This window comes from Podarcis melisellensis, assembly GCF_964234715.1.
Source record: "Podarcis melisellensis genome assembly, chromosome: 4".
Lineage (NCBI taxonomy): Eukaryota > Metazoa > Chordata > Lepidosauria > Squamata > Lacertidae > Podarcis > Podarcis melisellensis.
The window spans coordinates 101,691,222-101,715,076 of NC_138531.1; the positions used below are offsets into that span (position 1 = coordinate 101,691,222).

The window sequence follows — 23,855 nt, forward strand, 5'->3', positions numbered from 1 at the left end:
CTTCTATAATTTCCTGTTGAAATCTAGAAAATGTATAACTAAACCTTTTCTTATTATCTTCCTTGTGCAGCTCATGTAATTGTCTGTAGTGTAACCAACTCTGCAAATGATCTTTTATTTCCTCATATTCTTTTAATTACCATTTCCCTTCAGCAAATCTATGTATGTAGGCCACGTCCCCTTTTTCTCTCTAACCTGTATGAAATCTCTGATGGGAAAACAGAGAGGAGCTTTCACTGAAGCTCTTTCCACATTCCACACACTGATAGGGTTTCTCCCCTGTATGAATTCTTTGATGGGAAGTGAGAGAGGACCTCTGATTGAAGCTCTTTCCACATTCCACACACTGATAGGGTTTCTCCCCTGTATGAATTCTCTGATGCTTAGTGAGATGGGCACTCTGACTGAAGCTCTTTCCACATTCCACACACTGATAGGGTTTCTCCCCTGTATGAATTCTTTGATGGGAAGTGAGAGAGGACCTCTGATTGAAGCTCTTTCCACATTCCACACACTGATAGGGTTTCTCCCCTGTATGAATTCTCTGATGCTTAGTGAGATGGGCACTCTGACTGAAGGTCTTTCCACATTCCACACACTGATAGGGTTTCTCCCCTGTATGAATTCTTTGATGGGAAGTGAGAGAGGAGCTCTTCCTGAAGCTCTTTCCACATTCCACACACGAATAGTGTTTCTCCCCTGTATGAATTCTTTGATGGGAAGTGAGAGAGGACCTCTGATTGAAGCTCTTTCCACATTCCACACACTGATAGGATTTCTCCCCTGTATGAATTCTCTGATGCTTAGTGAGATTGGAGCTCTTCCTGAAGCTCTTTCCACATTTCACACACTGATAGGGTTTCTCCCCTGTATGAATTCTCTGATGCTTAGTGAGAAGGGCACTCTGACTGAAGCTCTTTCCACATTCAAAGCACTGATAGGGTTTCTCCCCTGTATGAATTCTCTGATGCTTAGTGAGATGGGCGCTCTGCCTAAAGCTCTTTCCACATTCCACACACTGATAGGGTTTCTCCCCTGTATGAATTATTTGATGGGAAGTGAGAGAGGAGCTCTTCCTGAAGCTCTTTCCACATTCAAAGCACAGAAAAGGTTTCTCCCCTGTATGAATTTTTTGATGGAAAGTGAGATTGGCGCTCTGTCTGAAGCACTTTCCACATTCCACACACTGATAGGGTTTCTCCCCTGTATGAATTCTCTGATGCTTAGTGAGATGGGCATGCTGACTGAAGCTCTTTCCACATTCCACACATTGATAGGGTTTCTCCCCTGTATGAATTCTTTGATGGGAAGTGAGACTGTGGCTGTAAGTGAAGCTCTTTCCACATTCCACACACTGATAGGGTTTCTTCCCTGTATGAATTATTTGATGGGAAGTGAGACTGTGGCTGTGAGTGAAGCTCTTTCCACATTCCACACACTGATAGGGTTTCTCCCCTGTATGAATTCTTTGATGGGAAGTGAGAGAGAAGCTATGCGTGAAGCTCTTTCCACATTCCACACACTGATAGGGTTTCTCCCCTGTATGAATTCTTTGATGGGAAGTGAGAGAGGAGCTATGAGTTAAGCTTTTCCCACATTCCACACACTGATAAGGTTTCTCCCCTGTATGAGTTCTTTGATGGTAAGTGAGACCGTGGCTGTGACTAAAGCTCTTTCCACATTCAAAGCACTGAAAAGGTTTCTCCCCTGTATGAATTCTATGATGGGAAGTGAGACTGTGGCTGTGAATGAAGCTCTTTCCACATTCAAAGCACTGAAAAGGTTTCTCCCCTGTATGAATTCTTTGATGGGAAGTGAGAGAGGAGTTCTGACTGAAGCTCTTTCCACATTCCATGCATTGATATAGTTTCTTTCCAAGGAGATTTTGTTGATGGGAAGTCGAATAGGAGCTCTGACCGAAAGTTTCCCCACACTCCAAATTTTTACATGGCTTCTCCTCTCTGGGGATTTTGTCGTTGTCACCTTTGTTCTCAATTTTCAATTCATCACCATCTGCAATGGAAACAAAAAGGGATTAGAGCCTCAGGAACAAATGAAGAAGATCTGAAGGGAGTTGGGTGTGTGTTCATTACCTGTGTTGTTTGTTTATTATGAGATTCTGATGAGTTGTTTAATGTTGCTTTGTTATACAGTCGTGGTCAAAATTGTGGACGATTTCCGGAAAAAAGTGTATTTCAGAGGTTTGATGGCTCAAAACACCACTTCTTTTGGAGTAATATCATAACATTATATATCAATGGAAAGATAATTTAATCAAGAATGTAATTCAACAAAGTTTGTTCAATTACCTGTATTTTATCAAACGTTATAGCCAATAACCAAAAAAGGAAACACAACTTGCTTAGGTTGACTTTTTTCAGTGTGTTATGTGATTGCTATCAAGTTGGTTGGTTTTTTGTGTTCTTTCATTTAGTGAGGTTGTAAAACATAATAAAATTATAGAAATGGCACAAAGAGTTGAGTGGTCACCCAGAAAGCGATGTAAGATTCTAATATTAAATGAACAAGGCTACAGTTATGAAGAAATTAGATGAAAGATTGGGGAAAACAAAACCAAAGCTGGCCTTTCTATATTTTTGAGGGGGTATAAGGAGACTCAGTCACTACAAAATCTGACTGGTAAAGGCAGGAAAAGGTGCACAAAGGCAAGTGACGATGGACGAGTGGAGAGACTGTCCCTACATGACAGAAGAAAATCTTCTGGGTGTATACAAGATGACATGGCGCAATGTAATGTGAAGTTGAGTGCAAGGACTGGTCTAAATGTTAGAATTCTAAGGGAAAAGCCTTTGTAATCTCTCAAGCAAAGGTTGAAAAGATTAAACCCATGTTAACTGGACAGCGGAACAATGGGACACTACCTTGCTTGGTAGTGATGGCATGAAATACGCAGGTTTCTTTAATCGGAGAAGAGGAGAAGAATCAGAGAAGATTTAGATCCTACTTGCATTACACCGACTGTGAAACACCCAGACAGTGTGATGATCTGGGGTTGTATGGCAGCAAAAGGTGTGGGCAGAATTTGCATCATTAATGGGAATGTTGAGCCCAAACTGAAGCGTTCCACAAGTGATCTTTTCCCAGATACTGAAGCATTTCTATATATATTTATACAAATCTTTTTTTAAAAAGTAATTTTTATTTTAAAGATTTTAAAGATTACAAAAAAGAGAAAGAAAAAAGGAATTAAACAAATAAATATAATACAATACAAAAACAAAAACACTACATAAAACACTGAGTTAACAAAACAAAACAAAAACAATTAGAAACACATCCAATATTTTCAATCTTAACTTTCATACACTTGTTTCATTGACTTCCTCACGCCTCCCTTTTTGTATTCCACTTCAATTAACTGTTTCAGCAATTCCTTCCCACCTTCCTCTGTTTTCTGTCGTGTAATTAATCTTAACATATTCTAACCTTGTTTTTCCCCTTTAATACATTAACAATCTATCTGTACCTAGTTCCTTATAACATTTCTGCCAAAGCCCTATAACTTCATTCCACTTTTTTTTCTAAAGCTCCTTAACTTTACAGTATTTCTGTAAATAATCTTTAAATTTTTTCCAATCTTCTTCCACCGACTCTTCTCCCTGGTCTCGGATTCTGCCAGTCATTTCCGCCAATTCCATATAGTCCATCAACTTCATCTGCCATTCTGCCCGGGTGGGTAAATCTTGTGTCTTCCAATACTTCGTGATGAGTATTCTTGCTGCTGTTGTTTCATACATAAAGAAAGTTCTGTCCTTCTTTGGCACCAATTGGCCAACCATGCCCAGGAGAAAGGCCTCTGGTTTCTTCAGAAAGGTATATTTAAATACCTTTTTCATTTCATTATAAATCATCTCCCAGAATGTCTTAATCCTTGGGCATGTCCACCAGAGGTGAAAGAATGTACCTTCAATCTCATTACATTTCCAACATTTATTTTCGGGCAAATGGTAAATTTTTGCAAGCTTGACTGGGGTCATGTACCACCTGTAAATCATTTTCATAATATTCTCTCTTAGGGCATTACATACCGTAAATTTCATACCTGTGGTCCATAACTGTTCCCAGTCAGCCATCATAATGTTATGTCCAACATCTTGTGCCCATTTAATCATAACTGATTTCACCATTTCATCCTGAGTGTTCCATTTCAACAGCAAGTTCTACATTCTTTACAAATTCTTAATTTTGGGATCTAACAATTCTGTTTCCAATTTTGATTTTTCCACCTGGAAGCCAACTTTTTTATCCAAATTATATGCCTCCATTATTTGATAATAATGGAGCCAATCTCGCACTTTGTTTTTTAATTTTTCAAAACTCTGCAGTTTTACTCTGTCTCCATCTTGTTCCAAAATTTCCCAATATTTCGGCCATTTGGCCTCCATATTGAGTTTTTTCTGTGCCTTCGCTTCCATTGGTGACAACCATCTTGGGGTTTTATTTTCTAGCAGATCCTTATATCTTGTCCAGACATTAAACAATGCTTTTCTAACAATATGGTTTATAAACGCTTTATGTGCTTTTACCTTATCATACCACAGATATGCATGCCAACCAAATACATTGTTGAAACCTTCCAAATCTAGTACATCAGTGTCCTCGAGAAGTAGCCAGTCTTTTAACCAGCAGAAAGTCCAACACATCAGTGTTTTCAAGAAGCAGCCATTCTCTCAGCCAGCAAAAAGCAGCTGATTCATAGTAAAGTTTAAAGTCTGGCAGGGCAAATCCACCTCTTTCCTTAGCATCAGTTAATATCTTAAATTTTATTCGAAGCTTCTTGCCCTGCCAGACAAATCTAGAAATATCTCTCTGCCACTTCTTGAAACAGTCCATCTTGTCTATAATTTGCAGAGTTTGAAACAAAAACAACATCCTTGGCAATACATTCATTTTTATCGCAGCAATTCGACCTAGCAATGATAACTTCAAATTTGACCATATTTCTAAGTCCTTTTTCACTACAATCCAACATTTTTTGTAATTATCCTTAAATAAGTTCACATTCTTGGCAGTCATGTTAACCCCTAAATATTTCACTTTCTTGACCAATGTTAATCCTGTCTCCTCCTGAAACTTTTCTCTCTCATTCACAGTTAAATTTTTCTCTAAGACCTTAGTTTTCTTCTTGTTCAACTTAAAACCTGCTACCTGTCCAAATTCTTGAATCACTTCCAATACCCTTTTAGTACTAGATTATGGCTCCTGTAAAGTCAATACTAAATCATCTGCAAATGCTTTCAGTTTGTACTGTTTAGCTCCCACTTGTATACGTTTAACCAATTGATCCCTTCTAATCATATTTAGCAGAACCTCCAGGACCGAAATAAAAAGCAATGGAGAGATTGGGCAACCTTGTCGTGTTCCTTTCTCAATCTTAAACTCTTCTGTAACTACATTGTTCACAATTATTTTTGCTTTTTGTTCTGAATAAATTGCACCTATACCATTTTCAAAACCTTGACCTACCCCCATCCCCTGTAAATTATTCTTCATAAAACTCCAAGAAATATTATCGAAAGCTTTCTCCGCATCCACAAATATCAAAACTGCCTTAGTATTAATATTCACTTGTAGTTTTTCTAAAATGTTGATTATGTTCCTCATATTGTAAGACAGATGTCTGCCTGGGAGAAAGCCAGCTTGATCTTTATGAATTTCTTCTACTAGCACCTTTTTAAAATCTTTTAGCCAAAATATCTGCAAAAATTTTATAATCCACATTAAGCAGCGATATGGGGCGGTAATTCTTTTTTTTTTTTTTTTTTTTTTTTTTTTACTACACAGATAGCATTGCACTCCTTTGCAAATGTCTTTTTAAATATTTTATTTATGGAAATTTGAAAACTAAATGATAATTCAACAACATTTCAAATTTAATCAGTCAATCTAGTCCTAGGACTTCTCCTCCACCCCTCCATGGTTTCCCCAAATTCCAATTCTTGCTGCATATTATTATTATTCTATGCCTTAACCCAGTGTTTCCCAACCTTGTGCCTCCAGCCGTTTTTGGACTACAATTCCCATCATCCCTTGCCACTGGTCTTGCTAGTCAGGGATGATGGGAGTTGTAGTTCAAAAACAGCTGGAGGCACAAGGTTGGGAAACACTGCCTTAACCTCTTCACAAAAAAACTCCACCATACTTTCCAGTTGTTCTTACTCAAATCCTACTTGCATTTAAACATGTTTACATTGAGTTTTTAAATAATCTACAAACATTTTCTGGTCCTCCTTAAAGTCAGTCTCTTTTTGATCTCTAATTTTGCAAATCAAACTTTCCAATTCTACATATTTTACAATTTCAGGTGCCATTCTTCTTTAATGGGTAACTTTTTTGTGCATATAATATTCATGCTGCCAACGTTGCATAAAGCAACAGATTTACCTGTTTTGGGGGGACATCTCTTCCAGCTATCCCTAATAAAAAGGCTTCTGGTCTTTTGAGGAGAGTTACCTTAAATATCTTTTTTGTCTCATTATAAATCATCTCCCAAAAGTCCTTAGCCACTTTACATGTCCACCACATGTGGTAAAATGAACCTTCTACTTCTTTACATTTCCAACAGATATTTGAAGCCGATTTAAACATCTTTGCCAATTTACTTGGTGTTAGGTACAGTTTTATATATCATTTTAATGAGGTTTTCCCTCAAAGTATAACACGTTGTGAAATTCAACCCAAATTTCCACAGTTTTCCCCATGATTCTAAGTCTGTATTGTGCCCCACATCCCGAGATCATAGCAGATTTAATCTTTTCATCCTTGGTGTCCCATTCTAACAATATACATCCTTAAAATCAATTTTCCTCTGTTTTCTGTTAGTTCCCTTTCAAATTGGGAACTTTGTTCATCAAAGCCGCACTTTTTATCATGTTTAAATGTTTCATTCAATTGGTAATATTGTAACCAGCTACTCCTCTATATCAACCTAATTGTTGGAAGGGTTACAATAAACTTAGTACATATCGTTTGTGGTGAGAAAAAGTACATTGGTACAAAATTGTTGTTTATGTTGTAGTCAGAAATGATAAATATTACTAAAGAAACCTGTTTGATGTCCAATTTTTTTTGATGATACCAATCTATATATATTGTCAAAATAATTTGTCATATATTATTTTGGCATCTCAAACGGTCTTAATGTTGGACACATTTGTTGACTGAGAAGTGAGAAAAAATGGACTGTGGAGTATGTTGTTGTCCAGAAACACCAAGCAAGGTGAGTATGATGGGAAGGAGCTAATGAGATATTTTGAGAATTATTTATGGTTATAGCCCCAACCCAGCTACACTGAGAGACAACAGCAGTTGTAGGAATTTCAGGAACTGGACAGCAGATAAAGGCCAAGGACTTTATAATTGGACATATTTAGACTCACACATGCAGAGAAAAGGAAAATAATTAGAGCACCTCCTTTGAAATCCTATGGAAAGTTCGAGAAGGTATTAACACAAATAGTAATTGTTAAAAACTGAAATGTAATTTGATGTCAATAAAAAATATGAACCCCAGCAATATAAGAACTGGACAAAAAACATTGATCAAGGAACACAGGACACCACTTTGATTAAACTGTATAAATTTGGAATTAATTTGATATTAATTGGAATCTGTATAATTGGCAAAACTGTGGTAAAATAGGGTAAATATTGGGAAATTAATTTTTAAAAATCATTTTAAAAAATGCCCGACATATTAACACGCATGTCCTCAACTAGAGGATAGCACCAGCGTTGCTTCAGCGAATTAAGGCCTCCTCAGCATAAATTTTATAAAAAAAAAATTAGTTTAATTTTTTTATATTTTATTATTGAAAGCCACTCTGAGACCTAAATGGAGAATAGCAAGGTAAAAAATTAGGAATAAATAAATAATATACATGACATACTATAATTATACATCATAAAGAGATAATCATGCCCAGTATTGATTGATTCTCTCATATCAATACCTTTCCGTTAGCAGAGGAGGTATTGTGGTTGGTCTGGTGCTGCCCTTAACCAATATGCCTGAACCAGAATCACTTCCAGCCAGGAACGGCCCATCCTAGCCGACGACCGTTCCCTTACACAAGATGGCTGCCTTCGGGCTCTAACGGCCGGACGGCGGAGTGGCGAGGGACGAAAGAGACAGCTTGCCCTCTCCCAAGATGGCCTCTCTCTTCGGCACGGCCTGCCCGCTTCCAACATGGCCCCCGCGCTACCGATCTCCCCCAGCGGGGCGTGCCCTCGTCCAAGATGGCCCCCTCGAGCACACCCTCCAATCAAAACCCGCTTTCCGCCGCTTCGATTCGCCGCTTTCCCTTCCCCGACGCCCATGCGGCCATGCCGCTTGAGGGCAAGAGGCCGGCCGGTTACCGTTGACTTTTTAAAAAATAAATAATAATAATAACAGCCACTGAACATTTCCCGAGATGCCCTGCGAGGCCTTTCCTCACCGTTCGACCCCCGGAAGAAAGAACCTGCGCGGCGGCAGCGGCGGTTGTTGACAACATGGCGGCTGCCTCCTTTTCCGCCGTGTGGGGAGCGGGAGGCGGCGGCGGTTGCGGGAGGAGCAGGAGGAAGGCGCTGCCTCAGGAGCCCTGAGAGGGAGACGGGACCGCCCGGGCCTCCCTCTCCCGGCCCCCGCGCCGCCGCCGCCGCCACCATGTCCTTCTTCAAGAGGAAAGGTAAAAAATAATAATACAGTATAGAAGCCCGTTTGTGGAGGGGGAGGCGGGTTGGATGTGGTGTGAGGTGAAATGTGGGGGAGGGGTTGCCGGGAGGTCAAAGGGGCGGGGCCATGGGGCGGTAATTCTTAAGCTGTGTCTTTTCAGTCTCTGTTTTCGGTATAAGTGTAATATAGGCTTCCTTCCATGACTCTGGTGCCCTTTTCCCTTCCAATATTTCATTACAGACTTGCTTCAATTGTTGTATTAGCCATTCTTTCAAAGATCTATAGTATCTTGAAGTCAAACCATCCGGTCCTGGAGATTTACCCAATTGCATGTTCTGTATGCCCCCTTCCACTTCCTGATCCATTATTTTATAATTCAACATTAACTTATTTTCCTGAGAGATTTTCTGTAGACCATTTGTTTTCAAAAATCGATCAATATCCATTTCTTTCTGCTTCTCCTGTGTATAAAGTTGTTTAAAATACCTCTGGAAGCACTTCCTGATCTCCACTGGGTTCTGTATATTTTTTCCTTCCACTTCCAAATTCGTAATAGTATTAAGTTTTTCTTTTTTTCATTTGCCAGGCCAACAATTTCCCACACTTATTTGCCGATTCAAATGTCTTTTGTCTCATCTGTTTAATCTTCCATTCTATCTCTTGATTCATCAATTTCATATATTGTACTTAATATAACTTTATCTCTTTCAGAATCTCCTGTGATTTTGCTCTGTTTCTTCTCTCCTTCCTTTATTTTCTCCAGAATTTTATCCTTTTTCTCATTTTGTGTTCTCTTCTTGATTGCATTCTGTTGTATCAAAAATCCTCTCATAACTGCTTTACTTGTGTCCCAGATTACTCTTTTTTCCACTGTAGTGTTCATATTTATCTCAAAATAGTCTCTCAAGGTTTTTTGGGCCTTCTTGGTCACTTCTGCATTCCTAAATAAAGTATCATTCATCCTCCATTTAAAGGAACCAATTGGCGTCAATTTCATTTCCATCTTCACAGGATTATGGTCAGAACAAGTTTTGGGGCATATCTCCACCTTGCTAGTCTTCGGAGCCAGACCTCTAGTTATCCAAATTTGGTCAATTCTTGTTCATGTCATTTTAGCTTCAGAAAAAAAAGTTCCCTCTCTTCTCAAAGGATTCTTCATTCTCCAAATATCAACTAAATCCAAATTTTCAGTCATGTCAAAAAAAGTTTTTGGTAGTCTACCATCTTTGGTGACTACCTGTCTCTGTGCCTTATCCATCTTTGTAGACACCACTCCATTCATGTCTCCCATCAAAATCATATTATAATCCATATAGTCCATTAGAGTCTCATGTAACTTCTTTAAAAATTCCGATTTTCCTTCATTTGGTGCAGATACCTACTATCAAAAATTTCTCTCCTTGTGATTGAATTTCAATTGCAACAAATCTTCCTTGTTCATCTTTAAACATAAATTTCGGTGATAGGCTCTCCTTTGCATAAAGTACTACTCCTCTTTTTTTAACTTTATCCGATGAAATAAATTCATGACCCAATCTTTTACTGCTCAATATCTTCCCATGTAGCCTTATCACATGCGTTTCTTGTAGACAAATCAAGTCCAATTGTTCTTTTTTCAATAAATGAAAGACTCTGCCTTTTTTCCGGGGAGTTCAGTCCATTAACATTCCAACTCAATACTTGCAACGCCATGGTGTAGTTACTCTGATTTTCCTCCAACTGCACCCAATGCTTGCTCTTCTTCTGTTGGTGGTGTCACATTCACTGGGGGATCCAGTCCAAAGGAAAATGTTGATATAGCCAATATTCCCTTATTTGATGATCTTCTGTCCAATGCTCTTTGCTCTAGTCCTCTGTCTGGTGGTCTTCTATCCAATGTTTCTGACTCTTTCCCAAGTCCCTTCTGGAGATCTTCTTCGTATTTATCCAAAAACTTTATCTTCTACTGATCTTATTTTTATCTTCCTTCCTTTGAAACTGAAAGATAGACCTTGGGGAAACTCCCACCTGAAGTTAATTTGATTCCTTCTCAGCAGGTCGACCAAATCTCTATAGTTAGACCTAAGATCCAAAAGATATTTCGGGACGTCTTTAAAAATTTCCACTCTTGATTGTTTTACTTACAAAGTCTTCAGATAGTGCCAACCAAAGATTTTATCTCTCTCTTCTTTAGTTCGGAGAGTGATCAAGCAGTCTCTTATTCTACTCTTTTCTTCCTCCCCCCCTTCCAAGTCTGAAGGCACTCACAATTCTGAATTCCTCTTGCTCCAAATCCAATTCCCAAAAATCAGCAAATTCCTGCGTGAGAAATTCTATCAAACTGTCCTTCTCCAGTTCAGGTACAGCTCTAATCCTCAATATTGTCTGTTTTTCTTTGAGCTCAATCATAGAAAGCGTCAGCCTATGGTCATCAAGTTGCCTCTGTAGATCTGGGACCCTCTCTGCCTCCAGTTGTGTTACTTTATCTTCTACAACAGCAACTTTTTCCCTGGCTTCCTCTGCGGTCTGTCGGATCAAAGTAGATTCCTGTATCAATTTCTGAACGGTTTCTGTATTAGTATTCACCTTTTGTCCCAAATTATTTATACTTTCTGTATTTAAATCAATTTTAATAGTTGCAGCATCCACATTTCGCATTTGTCGCATCTGCTTTCTTGTTAAGATGTTCCAATGCATCATTAATCTTACCCAATGCAGCCGCTAATGCCTCTTCTGTTGACATTCCTCTTGTTTTAGAATGTACTGATGCAGCCGCTGAGGAAGCAGGGGGACCTGATGTTGAGGCTCTCCTAGGTTGCTGCCAAGACTTCCCAGACCTTGTTGTTTTTTCTGGGATTGACTGGTCTATCTTTCCCTTTCCATCTGCCATAACACTTAAAGAATTCAAGGTCAGTCCCACAGTCACACAGTTTTTATCTTACAGCTGGGAATTACCTAATCCAGCTCCTGTGACAGTTTCAAAAACTTCCTCTAGAGGGAAACAGTTGCAATTTGTAACAGTCCGTAATGTCCCCTTTTAAATGCAGTTCAAGCAGTAAGATGCAGTTCAAGCATTAAAGTTAGTTAGTTTCAGTTTTCAGTTTTTAAAATCAGACGGAGACAGTCAAAACAATGTATCTCTCTTATTTGGCAAACTGTCAAAGAACGTTCTATTTGCAGTGAATAAACATTTCAAAGCACGTCAATCCTCAATCTTAGTGGCAGCCCGCTTCCAGGTTCGGAGTGGTGATGTTCTAACTTCCTTCACTCTCTCCTGCAGGCATATACGATCCAACACTTCCCCCCTCTTCTCCTGCTTCCAAGGGGGTTAGATGTTTTTTACTGATGGAAATTTAGTCCTTTAGAGTAGGCTTTCCAAGACTTTAGCCTGCAGCCTCTTTGCTTCAGTCTATTTACAAAAGGGGAAGGTGGACTTCCTGTTTTGAACCTCCCCCATTCGATGCCAAATTAAAACGTTTTAGAAGTCCAATTCTTCACTCTACTCACGGGTAGTTGCTTTAAAGTCAAATTGTCCACAGGAAAAAGTCAACGCTCTCCGCCAACAGCTTTGCGGCTTTGCTCCGTGAAGGAAGCAGTCGGTTCGAAGCACAGCGCTGCTCACCCTGCGTCACTCCGGATCCCAGAAAACGGGTCTCCCCGTGAGTAGGGGAGGCGCAAAAGGTGCCAGCCGAATCCCACGTTCACAGGCTTCACCTGCCTGTGATTTATAGTGGGTCTCCGCCTTCGCCGTGGCGGCCAGACCCAAATTTTCCCGAAGCAAATTCCTCCCAGTCAGAGGAATTCCGCCATTGCCGATGGCGCTAACCCGGAAATCTCTATTTATACAAATCTTTCTTTCTTTCTTTCTTTCTTTCTTTCTTTCTTTCTTTCTTTCTTTCCTATTTCAACAGGATTCAGTTCCATGAATGTTCCATGCTGTGTGCAAAAGGTGCTTTAAAGATAATCCTATTGCACTGCTGGAATGGCTTGGGAATAGCCCAAACATTAACCCAATCAGAAATCTATGGCGCCAACTGTGGCGTTTGTACAGAGCCCCCAGTCATCTCACGGACTATTGACCCGTACACCACTAATCTGCTGCCACCAACCAGTTGGCCAGTTAAAGCAAAATGGAATCCAGCATAGATGGGAATTTCCAGAAGGATTTCCTTCTATTACAAAGACAAGAGGTTCAAACTAAGTAGCCTAAGTCTCCAGAAGATATGATAAAGAGTTGGGAAAAGTGGAGAAGGTAAGATCAGGACGGGACCAGTCGGAAGAGGAGAAAAGGAGAGGGGAAGAAGAGGAAGAGGAAGAAGAGGAAGAAGAGGATAATAATAACAAGGACCCCCAAGTTTGATAGTAGACTTAAACAAACCAGAAAAAGGTTCTGAAAATACTTTCATAGAATGTGAATGGACTTAAAAATAAAAATAAAAGGCAGGCACAAAATCAAACATGTCTTGATTAAACGAAATTTAGATATAACCTGTTTACAGGAAACACATGTCGCAAGGAAACATAAGAAGATTTTAAGAACTAAAAGATTGGGGAAAGACTTTATTGCCTCAGACACAAACAAAAAAAGAGGGGTTGTATTGTATATAATGGAGAAATATGACCCAAAATTAATTTATAAAGATGAGGAGGGGAAAGTGCTGATAGTGCAAATTACGTTCCAGGGGGGAAAGGTAATCATTGTGGGAATCTACGCACCTAATGACAAAAAAGCCGACTTTTATTCGAAGCTCAATGAAACATTATCAGAATTTTTGGATCAGAGAGTGATAGTAATGGGGGATTTCAACAATGTGGTTATTCCAGATTTGGATAGATCAACGAAAAGGTGAGACACAAATGAAGGTAAACTACCAAAAACATATTTTGATATATCAGACACTATGGGGCTAACAGATATTTGGAGACTTACAAATCCCACAACAAAACAGTTCACATTCTTTCCAGGTCCAAATCCAAGCTTTGGTAGAAAAAAATACATTTGGACTTCTAAAGAATTGGTGCCAAGAATTTCCAAAATTGAGATTCTCCCAAGGACATTATCAGAACATAATTTGTTACATTTGGAGTTAAAAGGAAAAGACCCTCCATAATTCAGATGGAGGATGAATGAAAGTTTATTCAATGACCAAAAGATAGTAAATTAGGCAAGAGACAATTACAGAATAAGTGGAATTTAAACAAAGGAACACCCATTGAAACCGTATGGGATGCACGCAAAGCTGTAATGAGAGGATTCCTGATCCAAAAGAACAGTTTTCAGAAAAGAGGAAGGGAGAAGAAGAAAGAAGGAATCCTGGCCCATCTCATGGAGAATGAGAGACTGCTGAAATAAAACCAAAAGTTGAGCTAATAAGACAAAATATTAAATTGTTGCAGACTCAGTTCTTCTCTATGTTGGCATGGCGATTAAAGGCAAGACAAAAACACAACACAATTTGTAAGATAAGAGAGGCAGAAAACATCATTGAAGACCCCAAAGAAATTAGAAAGACCTTTCTGAAATTTTATAAAGATTTGTATAAGACAGAGAAAGAAGATGGTAAGAAAATAGAAAAGTCATCAATTACAGCAGATCCCCCCAGGAGAAAAGGAACAATTAAACCACATAATTACAGAACAAGAAATTGAGAAGGTGATAAAGAGAATGAAGATAGGGAAAGCTCCAGGCCCTGACAGCATTCCGGCAAAATATTATAAGACACTATGTGGACCATTATTACCTGTGCTGTGTGAGGTTATGAATAACATTTTGAAGGAAGGGAAAATTCCAAATACCTGGAAAGAGGCGTACATCACTTTAATCCAAAATACAGATGGTTTGAGTGTTAAAAATTATAGACCTATTTCCTTTTTGAACAATGACTATAACTTATTTGTGGATGTGCTGGCCGACAGATTAAAAAAACTTTTAAAGGAAGTAATACATAAAGATCAAGCTGGTTTCCTACCAGGGCGACAACTGAAGGACAATGTTAGGAACATAGTGGCTATAACTGAGTACTTGGGAGTCTAGAAATGATAAACAAGCGGCCTTGGTGTTCATTGATGCAGAGAAAGCATTTGATAATGTTTCATGGCGGTTTATGAAAGAAAACCTAAAAACAATGGGAATAGGAGAAATGTTTTTGAAAGGTATTGAGGCTATATACTCAGAACAAAAAGCCAAATTTATTATAAATAATAATTTGTCTGACAACTTTGAAATCTCTAAAGGTACCAGGCAGGGTGTCTTTTGTCGCTCCTGTTGTTTATTACACTTTTGGAGGTATTAAACAAGAATTTGAGAGAAGTGTCAGAAATCAGAGGTATTAAGGTGGGATCGAAAGAGTTTAAAGTAAAAGTGTTTGCTGATGATTTAGTTTTAACATTAGAAGACCCAAAGAACAGTGTACAAAAAGCCCTAGAGAGAATGGAGGAATTTGGAAAAGTTGCGGGATTCAAACTCAATAGAAATAAGACCAAAATGCTGGTAAAAAATATGAATAAAGAAGAGACAGAGGAATTGCAACACAGGACAGGAATTATGGTGGTTAAGAAAGTGAAATACCGCATTTTTCGCCCTATATGACGCACCGGCCCATAGGATGTGAGGAGAATCAGAACTTACAGGGTTAAACAGTTCTGAGTGACGTCTCACATTCTGAGGCGTGGCTATGTTCACATAGGGGAGTGTTTCTCTGTGTGTCTGTTCTCTTTCGCTTTTGACGGGGAAGCGGAAAGATGCCAGCCAATTCGCCGGGCTGATTTACGATGTTATTCTACTCATTAAAGACTATTGGAGATAAGAGGAAAGCCTGCTTCCAGTTTGATTTATTTTCCACACATAGCAACAGTTTTTCCCTGCTGCGTGAACTCTGCTAGGGCTAAGCTAAGAAAGCTGAAGTTGTTTTGATCGGCATGGACAGCCAGTAGCGCAGCAAGGAAACATGCCGGACGCCATTTTGGCCAACATAGGACGCACCTAATTTGGGGGGGGGGGAATTTATCCCCTCCAGCCGCGGGGGAAGCCCGAGCTTTTAAAAACGCACCGACTGTAGTTTTTAGAGGAGAAAAGGATATATGCCCGAAATGCGGGGCACTCTGCTTCAACACGCCCCATGCTCTGGGCAGCAGGCTGCTATCCGCAGCCTGGGGAGCCGTGCGGGAATTCCCGCAGGGCTCCCTAGGCTGCGGATATCTTCCCAAAGCGCAGGGAGCTCTGCACCGACCCCTCTCGCTCTCCAAGCTTCAGCGAAAGCCTGCATTCACCCCATAGGACGCACACAGATTTCCCCTTCATTTTTGGAGGGTAAAAAGTGCATCCTATAGGGCAAAAAATACGATACCTTGGAATTTGGTTGACAACAGGGAAAAAATTGTATCAAGATAATTATGAAACCACATGGAGAGAGATTAAGAAGGATTTAGAAATTTGGAACAGTTTGAAATTATCCTTTTTGGGCAGAATATCGGTGATAAAGATGAACGTTTTACCTAGAATGTTATTCTTATTCCAAACATTTCCATTGATTAAAGGGACAGGACAATGTAGAGAATGGCAAAAAATAGTGTCAAGATTTGTCTGGCAGGGAAAGAAGCCGAGGATCAAAACAAAAATGTTGATAGATGAAAAAGAAAGAGGTGGCTTTGCCTTACCAGGTATGAATCTCTATTATGAAGCATCCTGTCTCGTATTGTTAAAGGAATGGATAACATTGGAAAATACGGACCTATTGGATTTAGAAGGTCATGACAACAGGTACGGGTGGCACTCGTACCTGTGGTATGATAAGGTAAAAGTTCATAAAGGTTTTTTAAACCATGTGATTAGAAGGTCAATTTATGAAGTATTGGAAAGGAAAACCCCATGGTGGATATCACCAATAGAGGTATTGACAGTTAAAAAAGTAAATATGGAAGGAAGGTGAGCCACCTATGAGGAAATTATTAGAAAAATGGAACAAGGGTTAAAACTTAAACCATAAGAGTAAAGAGAGGGCATGTTTACAGGTTGGTTGCAATACCATCAGGTGAATGATATATTGAGTGAGGATAAAAGGAAAGCCGGGTTTAAGGATAAAAAAATCAAGAATTCAATTAGAATTAGAGGAAGGCAGAGGTAGAATGCTATCTAAGATATATGATTTGTTATTAGAATGGTTTCAAAAGTTGAAGAGGTGAAAGAAGCAATGATAAAATGGGATATAGATTTTAGGCATACTATTGAACTGGATGCATGGCTAAAATTATGGAACAAAAGTATGAAATTCACGGCGTGTACGGCTTTAAAAGAAAATTTAATGAAGATGATATATAGGGGGCATTTGACACCAGTAAAACTGGCGAAAATGTATAGGATGAGGGATAGGAAATGCTGGAAATGTAAAAAGGTGGATGGAGACTTCTATCATACGTGGTGGACTTGTGATAAAGTCAAGAATTTTTGGGAGTTGATCTGTAATGAACTTAAGAAAGTACTTAAATATACCTTTCCCAAAAAACTAGAGGCTTTTTTGTTGGGTTTGAAGGGGAAGGAGGTTAAGAAAACAGACCAAAGGCTATTTATGTACGCCACAGTGGCAGCAAGGAATATATTGGCCCCAAACTGGAAATTACAATAAGTTCCCACCATTGTGGAGTAGCAGACGAAAATGATGAACTACACGGAATTAGCCAAACTGACTGGCAGGATTCGGGATCAGGACGATCGGAGATTTCAGGAAAGTTGGAGTAAATGTACTGTGTACTTAAAGGATAATTTTAAAAAAATTAAAAACCCTGGCAGGATTGAAATAACTCCTACAATGTATAAGACAGATACAAGGTTAAAAATTAAAATACGCGACTGGAGAAAATAAGGGATACCTGCTGAAGGGAAGGAGGGAAGTCACAACCTCGGCAGAGCTAAAAGTATATATGTGATTTAATGTATTGTAAAATGACTGCGTAAAGAAAACAAGAAAAATTGATTGGTAAAAAAAAAAAAATAAAGTTAATGTTCTTTTTATATGGGATCAGATTATAATTATTTATGTTTCACGTTTATATATATGTTGGAAGCCGCCCAGAATGGCTGGAGGAACCCAGCCAGATGGGCAGGGTAGAAATAAAAAATTATTATTATTACTACAGTGGTACCTCCATTTAAGAACAGTCCTCTTCTGGAAAATTTTAAGTTTCTTGTTGTTGTTGTTGTTGTTGTTATTATTAAGTTTGTAAACCGAGGTACCACTGTATTACTATCATCATCAGCATCATCACCGCTACTTTTCCTGAGATTCAATAAGTCTAGTTCTTCTCTGGGATGAATTTTGTTTGGCCCAGTCATGGCATCCCCTCCATCTCCAATGTCAGTCGTCTCTTTGGTCAATCCAAGACTGACAGGAGCAAAAACAAAAACAGAAAACCTGAAGCTACTTATCTTTCCTAACAATTCTGAAGCTGACATTGAAGATGGCCTGGGCAGTTGAGACCAGCCCAATCGTGGTAGAAAAGGGCATAATTTGAGGAAGATTGTTCAAAGAAAAAACTGTAAGTTACTCTTTATTGTGAGGGTGTTAGGTTCCCAGGTGTTATAGGGGGCGCTGTTGAGCTCTGTGAAAATATCTGAGGTTGGTCCATAGATGTATTTTTTGTATTTCCAGGCAGATATGACGATCCCACAGGGAGCCTTACCAAGAGAGGCCACGATCCCACGATTCTCCTCCATGACGTCCTTATGCAGAGCTCTCTGGTCAGGATCCAGCAACGCCCACTCCTCGTCCGTGAAACGAACAGCGACATCTTCAAAGCACACTGGACCCTAAAAGAAAAAGGGAAATGTCCTCCTCTGAGACAGCAGAAATATGATCAGCTCCACAATGCTCTGTTGTTTCCTTCCTGTAAATTGCGGTGTTGTTTAAATAGGATTGCTTCGCTGCACATTTTATTTATGGATGCTTATTTTATTCTGCATTTTAATTATGGGTATTCGTCTTTGTGCAAATAGGTGGTACTCCACCTTGTGTTTTCAGGCCGCTATTTGTTCTCATTTGTCCACTGCTTAGAAACAAATTTTTGCATTCAGTTATCAATCTAGAAATAAAATAAGCCTCTTTTGGTCTTGGATTATCTAGCAGAGATTCCTGCACTGCAGGGGATCTCCTGGCTCTGAGAGACAAGCGGGGAGGGTGGCTTCTGGCAAAAGGGGAGGGAGCCACCCGTGGCTCCTCCTTCTCCAGACTCACCTCAGCCTCTCCACCTTCCTCTCCAATAATAATAATAATAATAATAATAATAATAATAATAATAATTTATTATTTGTACCCCGCCCATCTGGCTGGGTTTCCCCAGCCACTCTGGGTGGCTTCCAACAAAGATGAAACATACCCTAAAATGTCACATATTAAAAACTTCCCTGAACAGGGCTGCCTTCATATGTCTTCTGAATGTCAGGTAGATGTTTATCGCTTTGACATCTGATGGGAGGGCGTTCCACAGGGCGGGCGCCACTACCGAGAAGGCCCTCTGCCTGGTTCCCTGAAACTTGGCTTCTCGCAGGGAGGGAACCACCAGAAGGCCCTCGGAGCTGGACCTCAGTGTCCGGGCAGAACGATGGGGGAGGAGATGCTCCTTCAGATATACTGGACCGAGGCTGTTTAGGGCTTTAAAGGTCAGCACCAACACTTTGAATTGTGCTCAGAAACGTACTGGGAGCCAATGTAGGTCTTTCAAGACCGGTCTTATATGGTCTCGGCGGCCGCTCCCAGTCACCAGTCTAGCTGCCGCATTCTGGATTAGCTGTAGTTTCCGGGTCACCTTCAAAGGTAGCCCCACGTAGAGCGCATTGCAGTAGTCCAAGCGGGAGATAACCAGAGCATGCACCACTCTGGTGAGACAGTCTGCAGGCAGATAGGGTCTCAGCCTACGTACCAGATGGAGCTGGTAAACAGCTGCCCTGGATACAGATTTGACCTGTGCCTCCATGGACAGCTGTGAGTCCAAAATGACTCCCAGGCTGCGCACCTGGTCCTTCAGAGGCACAGTTACCCCATTCAGGACCAGGGAATCCTCCACACCTGCCCGCCTCCTGTCCCCCTAAAACAGTACTTCTGTCTTGTCAGGATTCAACCTCAATCTGTTAGCCGCCATCCATCCACCAACCGCTTCCAGACACTCACACAGGACCTTCACTGCCCTCACTGGTTCTGATTTAAAAGAGAGGTAGAGCTGGGTGTCATCCGCATACTGATGAACACCCAGCCAAAACCTTCTGATGATCTCTCCCAGCGGCTTCATAAAGATGTTGAAAAGCATGGGGGAGAGGACAGAACCCTGAGGCACCCCTCAAGTGAGAGCCCAGGGGTCTGAGCACTCATCCCCCACCACCACTTTCTGAACACGGCCCAGGAGGAAGGAGCGGAACCACTGTAGGACAGTGCCCCCAGCTCCCAGCCCCTCAAGACGGTCCAGAAGGATGTTATGGTCGATGGTATCAAACGCCGCTGGGAGATCCAGCAGAACTAGGAAACAGCTCTCACCTTTGTCCCTAGCCCGCCGGAGATCATCAACCAGTGCGACCAAGGCAGTTTCTGTCCCATGATGAGGCCTGAATCCCGACTGGAAGGGATCCAAATGGTCCGCTTCTTCCAGGCGTGCTTGGAGTTGTTCAGCAACCACCCGCTCAATCACCTTGCCCAAGAATGGAAGGTTTGAGACTGGGCGATAATTGGCCATCGTGGCTGCATCTAAATATGGTTTTTTTAAGAAGCGGTTTAATAGTCCCTGTGAGGCTTCAGGCCCCGCCCAGGCCAGATGGTGAGTGGCAGGAAGGAGCAGGGCCCTCAGACACTCACACAGGAGAGTCCTCCTTCTTCTTCTGCCTCTGATTCTGCACTGCATTCTGCCACAGAGTCTCCCAGCTCACTAAGCCCTGTTTCCCCTTCAGCTTCTGACACCTCCTTCTCCCTCTTCTCCCTCTGTCTGCTCATCCTACCTCCACTCCTTGGGCTCAGAGTCGTCTCCCCTTCCTGGTTCCCCAGCTGCTTCCTCCCGCCATTCCTCTGTGCCCAACCAGTCCATGACATTGCTCCATCCCTCAGCCTCTGTCCCCACAAGGCAGCTTCCCCTGACCTGATCTGGTTCCACAGCCGCTGCTTCCCTTCTGCCCCCATGAAAACGTGGATCAGGAGTTCTTGCCGGCATCCTTCTGCCACCTGCAAGGGAAAAAAGGTAAGCAGGACGCCAGAAGTGCCTGCTTCTCTCACAGGTGAAACAGGGCATCTCTAACTACAGATGGGCCTTTGAGAAAGACTTACCTACTGAGAGTATTTGGATGTTTGTGCCCATTTCATATGTTTGTTTGTGCAGAAATACATCTCCCCTAGTCTGGACCCTTCTTCCCAACCATCTATCCCCAAAACAAGATGAAAAGAACCCTCAGATGAATTGGAAAACCAACAGAATGAGACCAAACAGAGAAACACCACCTTCCTCCTTACCCAGTGGCCTCTCTCTGGTGTCCAACGGAGGCCTCTCTGCCTCACAGGAATCCAGGTCCATTTCTGCAAAGAGATCCTTTCCCTGAGAAAGAAACAAGGATTCAAAACAGAGAATGGGGAGAAATACTAGAAAGAGAATGACAAAGACTTGAAGGGTGTGAGATCTCATTCCATGGATGCCTTCCCAGAAAAAGGATGGGCCATCAGCAGACCATTATGGGATGTTCTCTGTCCTGTTTGGAGCCCCTTGGGAGTATCCAGAGGAAAGTCTCTCTCACCTGTTTTCTCTCCTCTGCCTGACTCAGGAGGAAACCTTCGGCCAGGGCCACCGCCTGGGAACTGGTCTCCGCTCCGCATTCCCTCACCCAGCTCTCCATCTCCAGGGGAAGGACAGCCAGGAACTGCTCCAAGATCACCAGGTCCAGCATCTCAGCTTTCGTGTGCCTTTCTGGCTTCAGCCACTGATGGTCAAGGTGGTAGAGTCGGCTGCAAACCTCTCGCGGTCCTTTAGCCTCCTGGCAGCAGAACTGCCTCAACTGCTGGCTCTGCACCTCTGAGGGAAAGGTGTCCTCCTCACCCAGAATCTTCTGCACTGGGATTTCCCAGAACCCCCCACTGCTCCCAGTTTGGATGGCATGGCCTCTTCCTGTTCCAGGGCCAGCTGAGTCTTGCTCATCCATCTGTGCTCTCAGGAAGCCTCTGAGAGATTGGAAGGAACCCTTTGGTCTTCTGCCAAGTTCTGTCCGTCTAAATGAGAAGCTCTAGCAAATCCTACAAAGCAAATACATTGTTCTGTTACAGAATTTGTAGGACAGGAGGGGAAATGGTTCCGTGAGCAAGCATGATGCTCCTTGCTAGAAACAAGGGGAGGAGGAAGAGGAGAAGAAATAAGTCTCTAGCCTTCTAGCAATGCAGAATGTGGAGGCAACTGAAGGGATTTATGTCAGATTAAATCAATCTGGTTTCTGCTGCCTCCCAGTCAATGCATGAAGTCAGAACCGAATGACAAGGGAGTCATTTGTATCTTGTGATAAATGGATGCTTTTCTCTAGTGGGGGTCCTGACCTGGGGGTCCTCAGGAGTTGCTCCCCCCACCCCACCCTCACCCTTACCCCACCTCCACTCCCTGATTCTGTCTCCTTTTCTGCAATCTCTGCCGCTGTCCAGACAGATTCATGGGGTGAGGTCTCTTTTTCTCTCTTCTGAGGGCCAGGAATGTATCTGGCAAACCCCCAGAGGGCCAAGTGGGCGGGGTCAAAGACATCTCCCTTGATTTTTTGTTGTTCTATTAGATAGCTTAACACAAACTGGCTTGCAATGCAGCAGCCAGACCATGGCCTGGGATCCCTCTCTTTATTCCTGGCCTTTCTATCCCACCTTAACTTCCTCCCTCCCTGTGGGGTGTTTTTTTTGGGGGGGGGGGCTAGTCCACCTCCTCCTCCAGCTTTGGAAAACCATTTGCACCTGTTTCCTCGGTTGTGCAATGAGGCTGAGCGATGTCACACAGAGTTAAAGTCCCAGGGACTCCTTTGTTTAAAGAAGGGAGATTTCGTGGGAGTCAGGGATCCTCTGATCTGCAGGAAGGGGAGCGCGGCAGACCTGGCCCCTCCCTGGCAGGACCCTCTCCTCCTCCCTGACTTGGGGTCCCCCCCCCTGCAGGAGCAGATCAGGCCCCCCCGGCCCCCTCCCCTGCGGCAGCCCAGGCACCCCCCGTCTCCCCACTGCACCCTCTGGGGGGAGAGAGAGAGAGGAGACTCACCCACAGCTGTCAACCTTCCCTTTTTTCGCGGACCCGCTGCTTCCTGCTGCTATCCCGGATTGGTAGAGAGGTGAGGCTGCTGATCCCTTATTTTCAAATCTGAAAGTTGACAGCCATGGACTCACCAGATCCCAGGAGGGGGCTGCGATTCGACCCTTGCAGCAGAGACACAAAGTAACACCCCCCCTTCCTTGCAGGAAAGGACTGGGGAGGGAGGGGCCTTGGCTCTGGAGGACCTGCCCCCCTTGCTTCCTGGCCTCTCTAGGAAGGCAGCTCACTTCCCTTTAACCCTTGCCAAGCCGAGTCCTCCCTCGCTCAGCCCTCTCTCAGATTCTTATAATTTTTTATGGATTTCGGTGGGGGGCAACTGCTCCCCCCCCGGCTCTGCCCATGCCCAGATATCCTTTTGGGGGTGAGGCTCCTGGCTGGACTCTGAGCATCTCCCTCCCTTGGGTGGAAACCAGAGGAAGAGCCTGCAGGGAAAAGGGCTTTGCAGGAGGCAAGGAAGCTCCTCCTGGAATTCAGGAGTGGAGAGAGAGGAGGGGATCCCAGGGTCATCTAGTCCAACCCGAAGCAAGAGGGGGCCGGGTCTAGTTCCCTAAATAGGCAGCCCTGTTTAATAGGTTATTGTATTTTAGTGTTTGATTGGAATATTATTATTATTATTATTATTATTATTATTATTATTATTATTATTATTATTATTATTATTACAACCCCCAGCAATGCAGGAATCTCAGCTCAAGCATCCATGGCAGATGGCCCTCCGATCTCTGCTGAGAAACCTCCAAGGAAGGAGAGTCTCCCACCTCCCAAGGGAGACCTTTCCCCTGCCCAACTGCTCTTAGAAGTCCCTCAAGGCAGCCGGTCCTGAGTTCTAGGCCTGCTTAAACCATTGCACTGGCTGCCATCATAAAGTAATACTTTCTTATGCACGCAACAAAAGTATGCCATTTCCCTT

General features: G+C 42.1%; 1 protein-coding gene across 2 annotated transcripts in view; it reads right to left on the bottom strand.

The window, feature by feature from the left end:
- Positions 1–23,199, bottom strand: part of LOC309369052 (uncharacterized protein) — an 80,708-nt gene extending 57,509 nt beyond the window's left edge. Inside the window, exons 1-5 of one of the 2 annotated variants that reach the window (XM_081909611.1) lie at positions 23,020–23,199; positions 21,414–21,906; positions 21,136–21,217; positions 20,768–20,850; positions 18,332–18,458 (exon numbers count right to left, since the gene is read on the bottom strand). In XM_081909611.1, coding sequence (XP_081765737.1) covers positions 18,332–18,458; positions 20,768–20,850; positions 21,136–21,217; positions 21,414–21,815 — 694 coding nt within the window. In that variant the 5' untranslated portion in view covers positions 21,816–21,906; positions 23,020–23,199. The remainder of the gene's footprint in view (positions 1–18,331; positions 18,459–20,767; positions 20,851–21,135; positions 21,218–21,413; positions 21,907–23,019) is intronic. The other variant, XM_081909610.1, reaches the window with a different exon arrangement.
- Between the last annotated feature and the right edge of the window lie 656 nt (positions 23,200–23,855).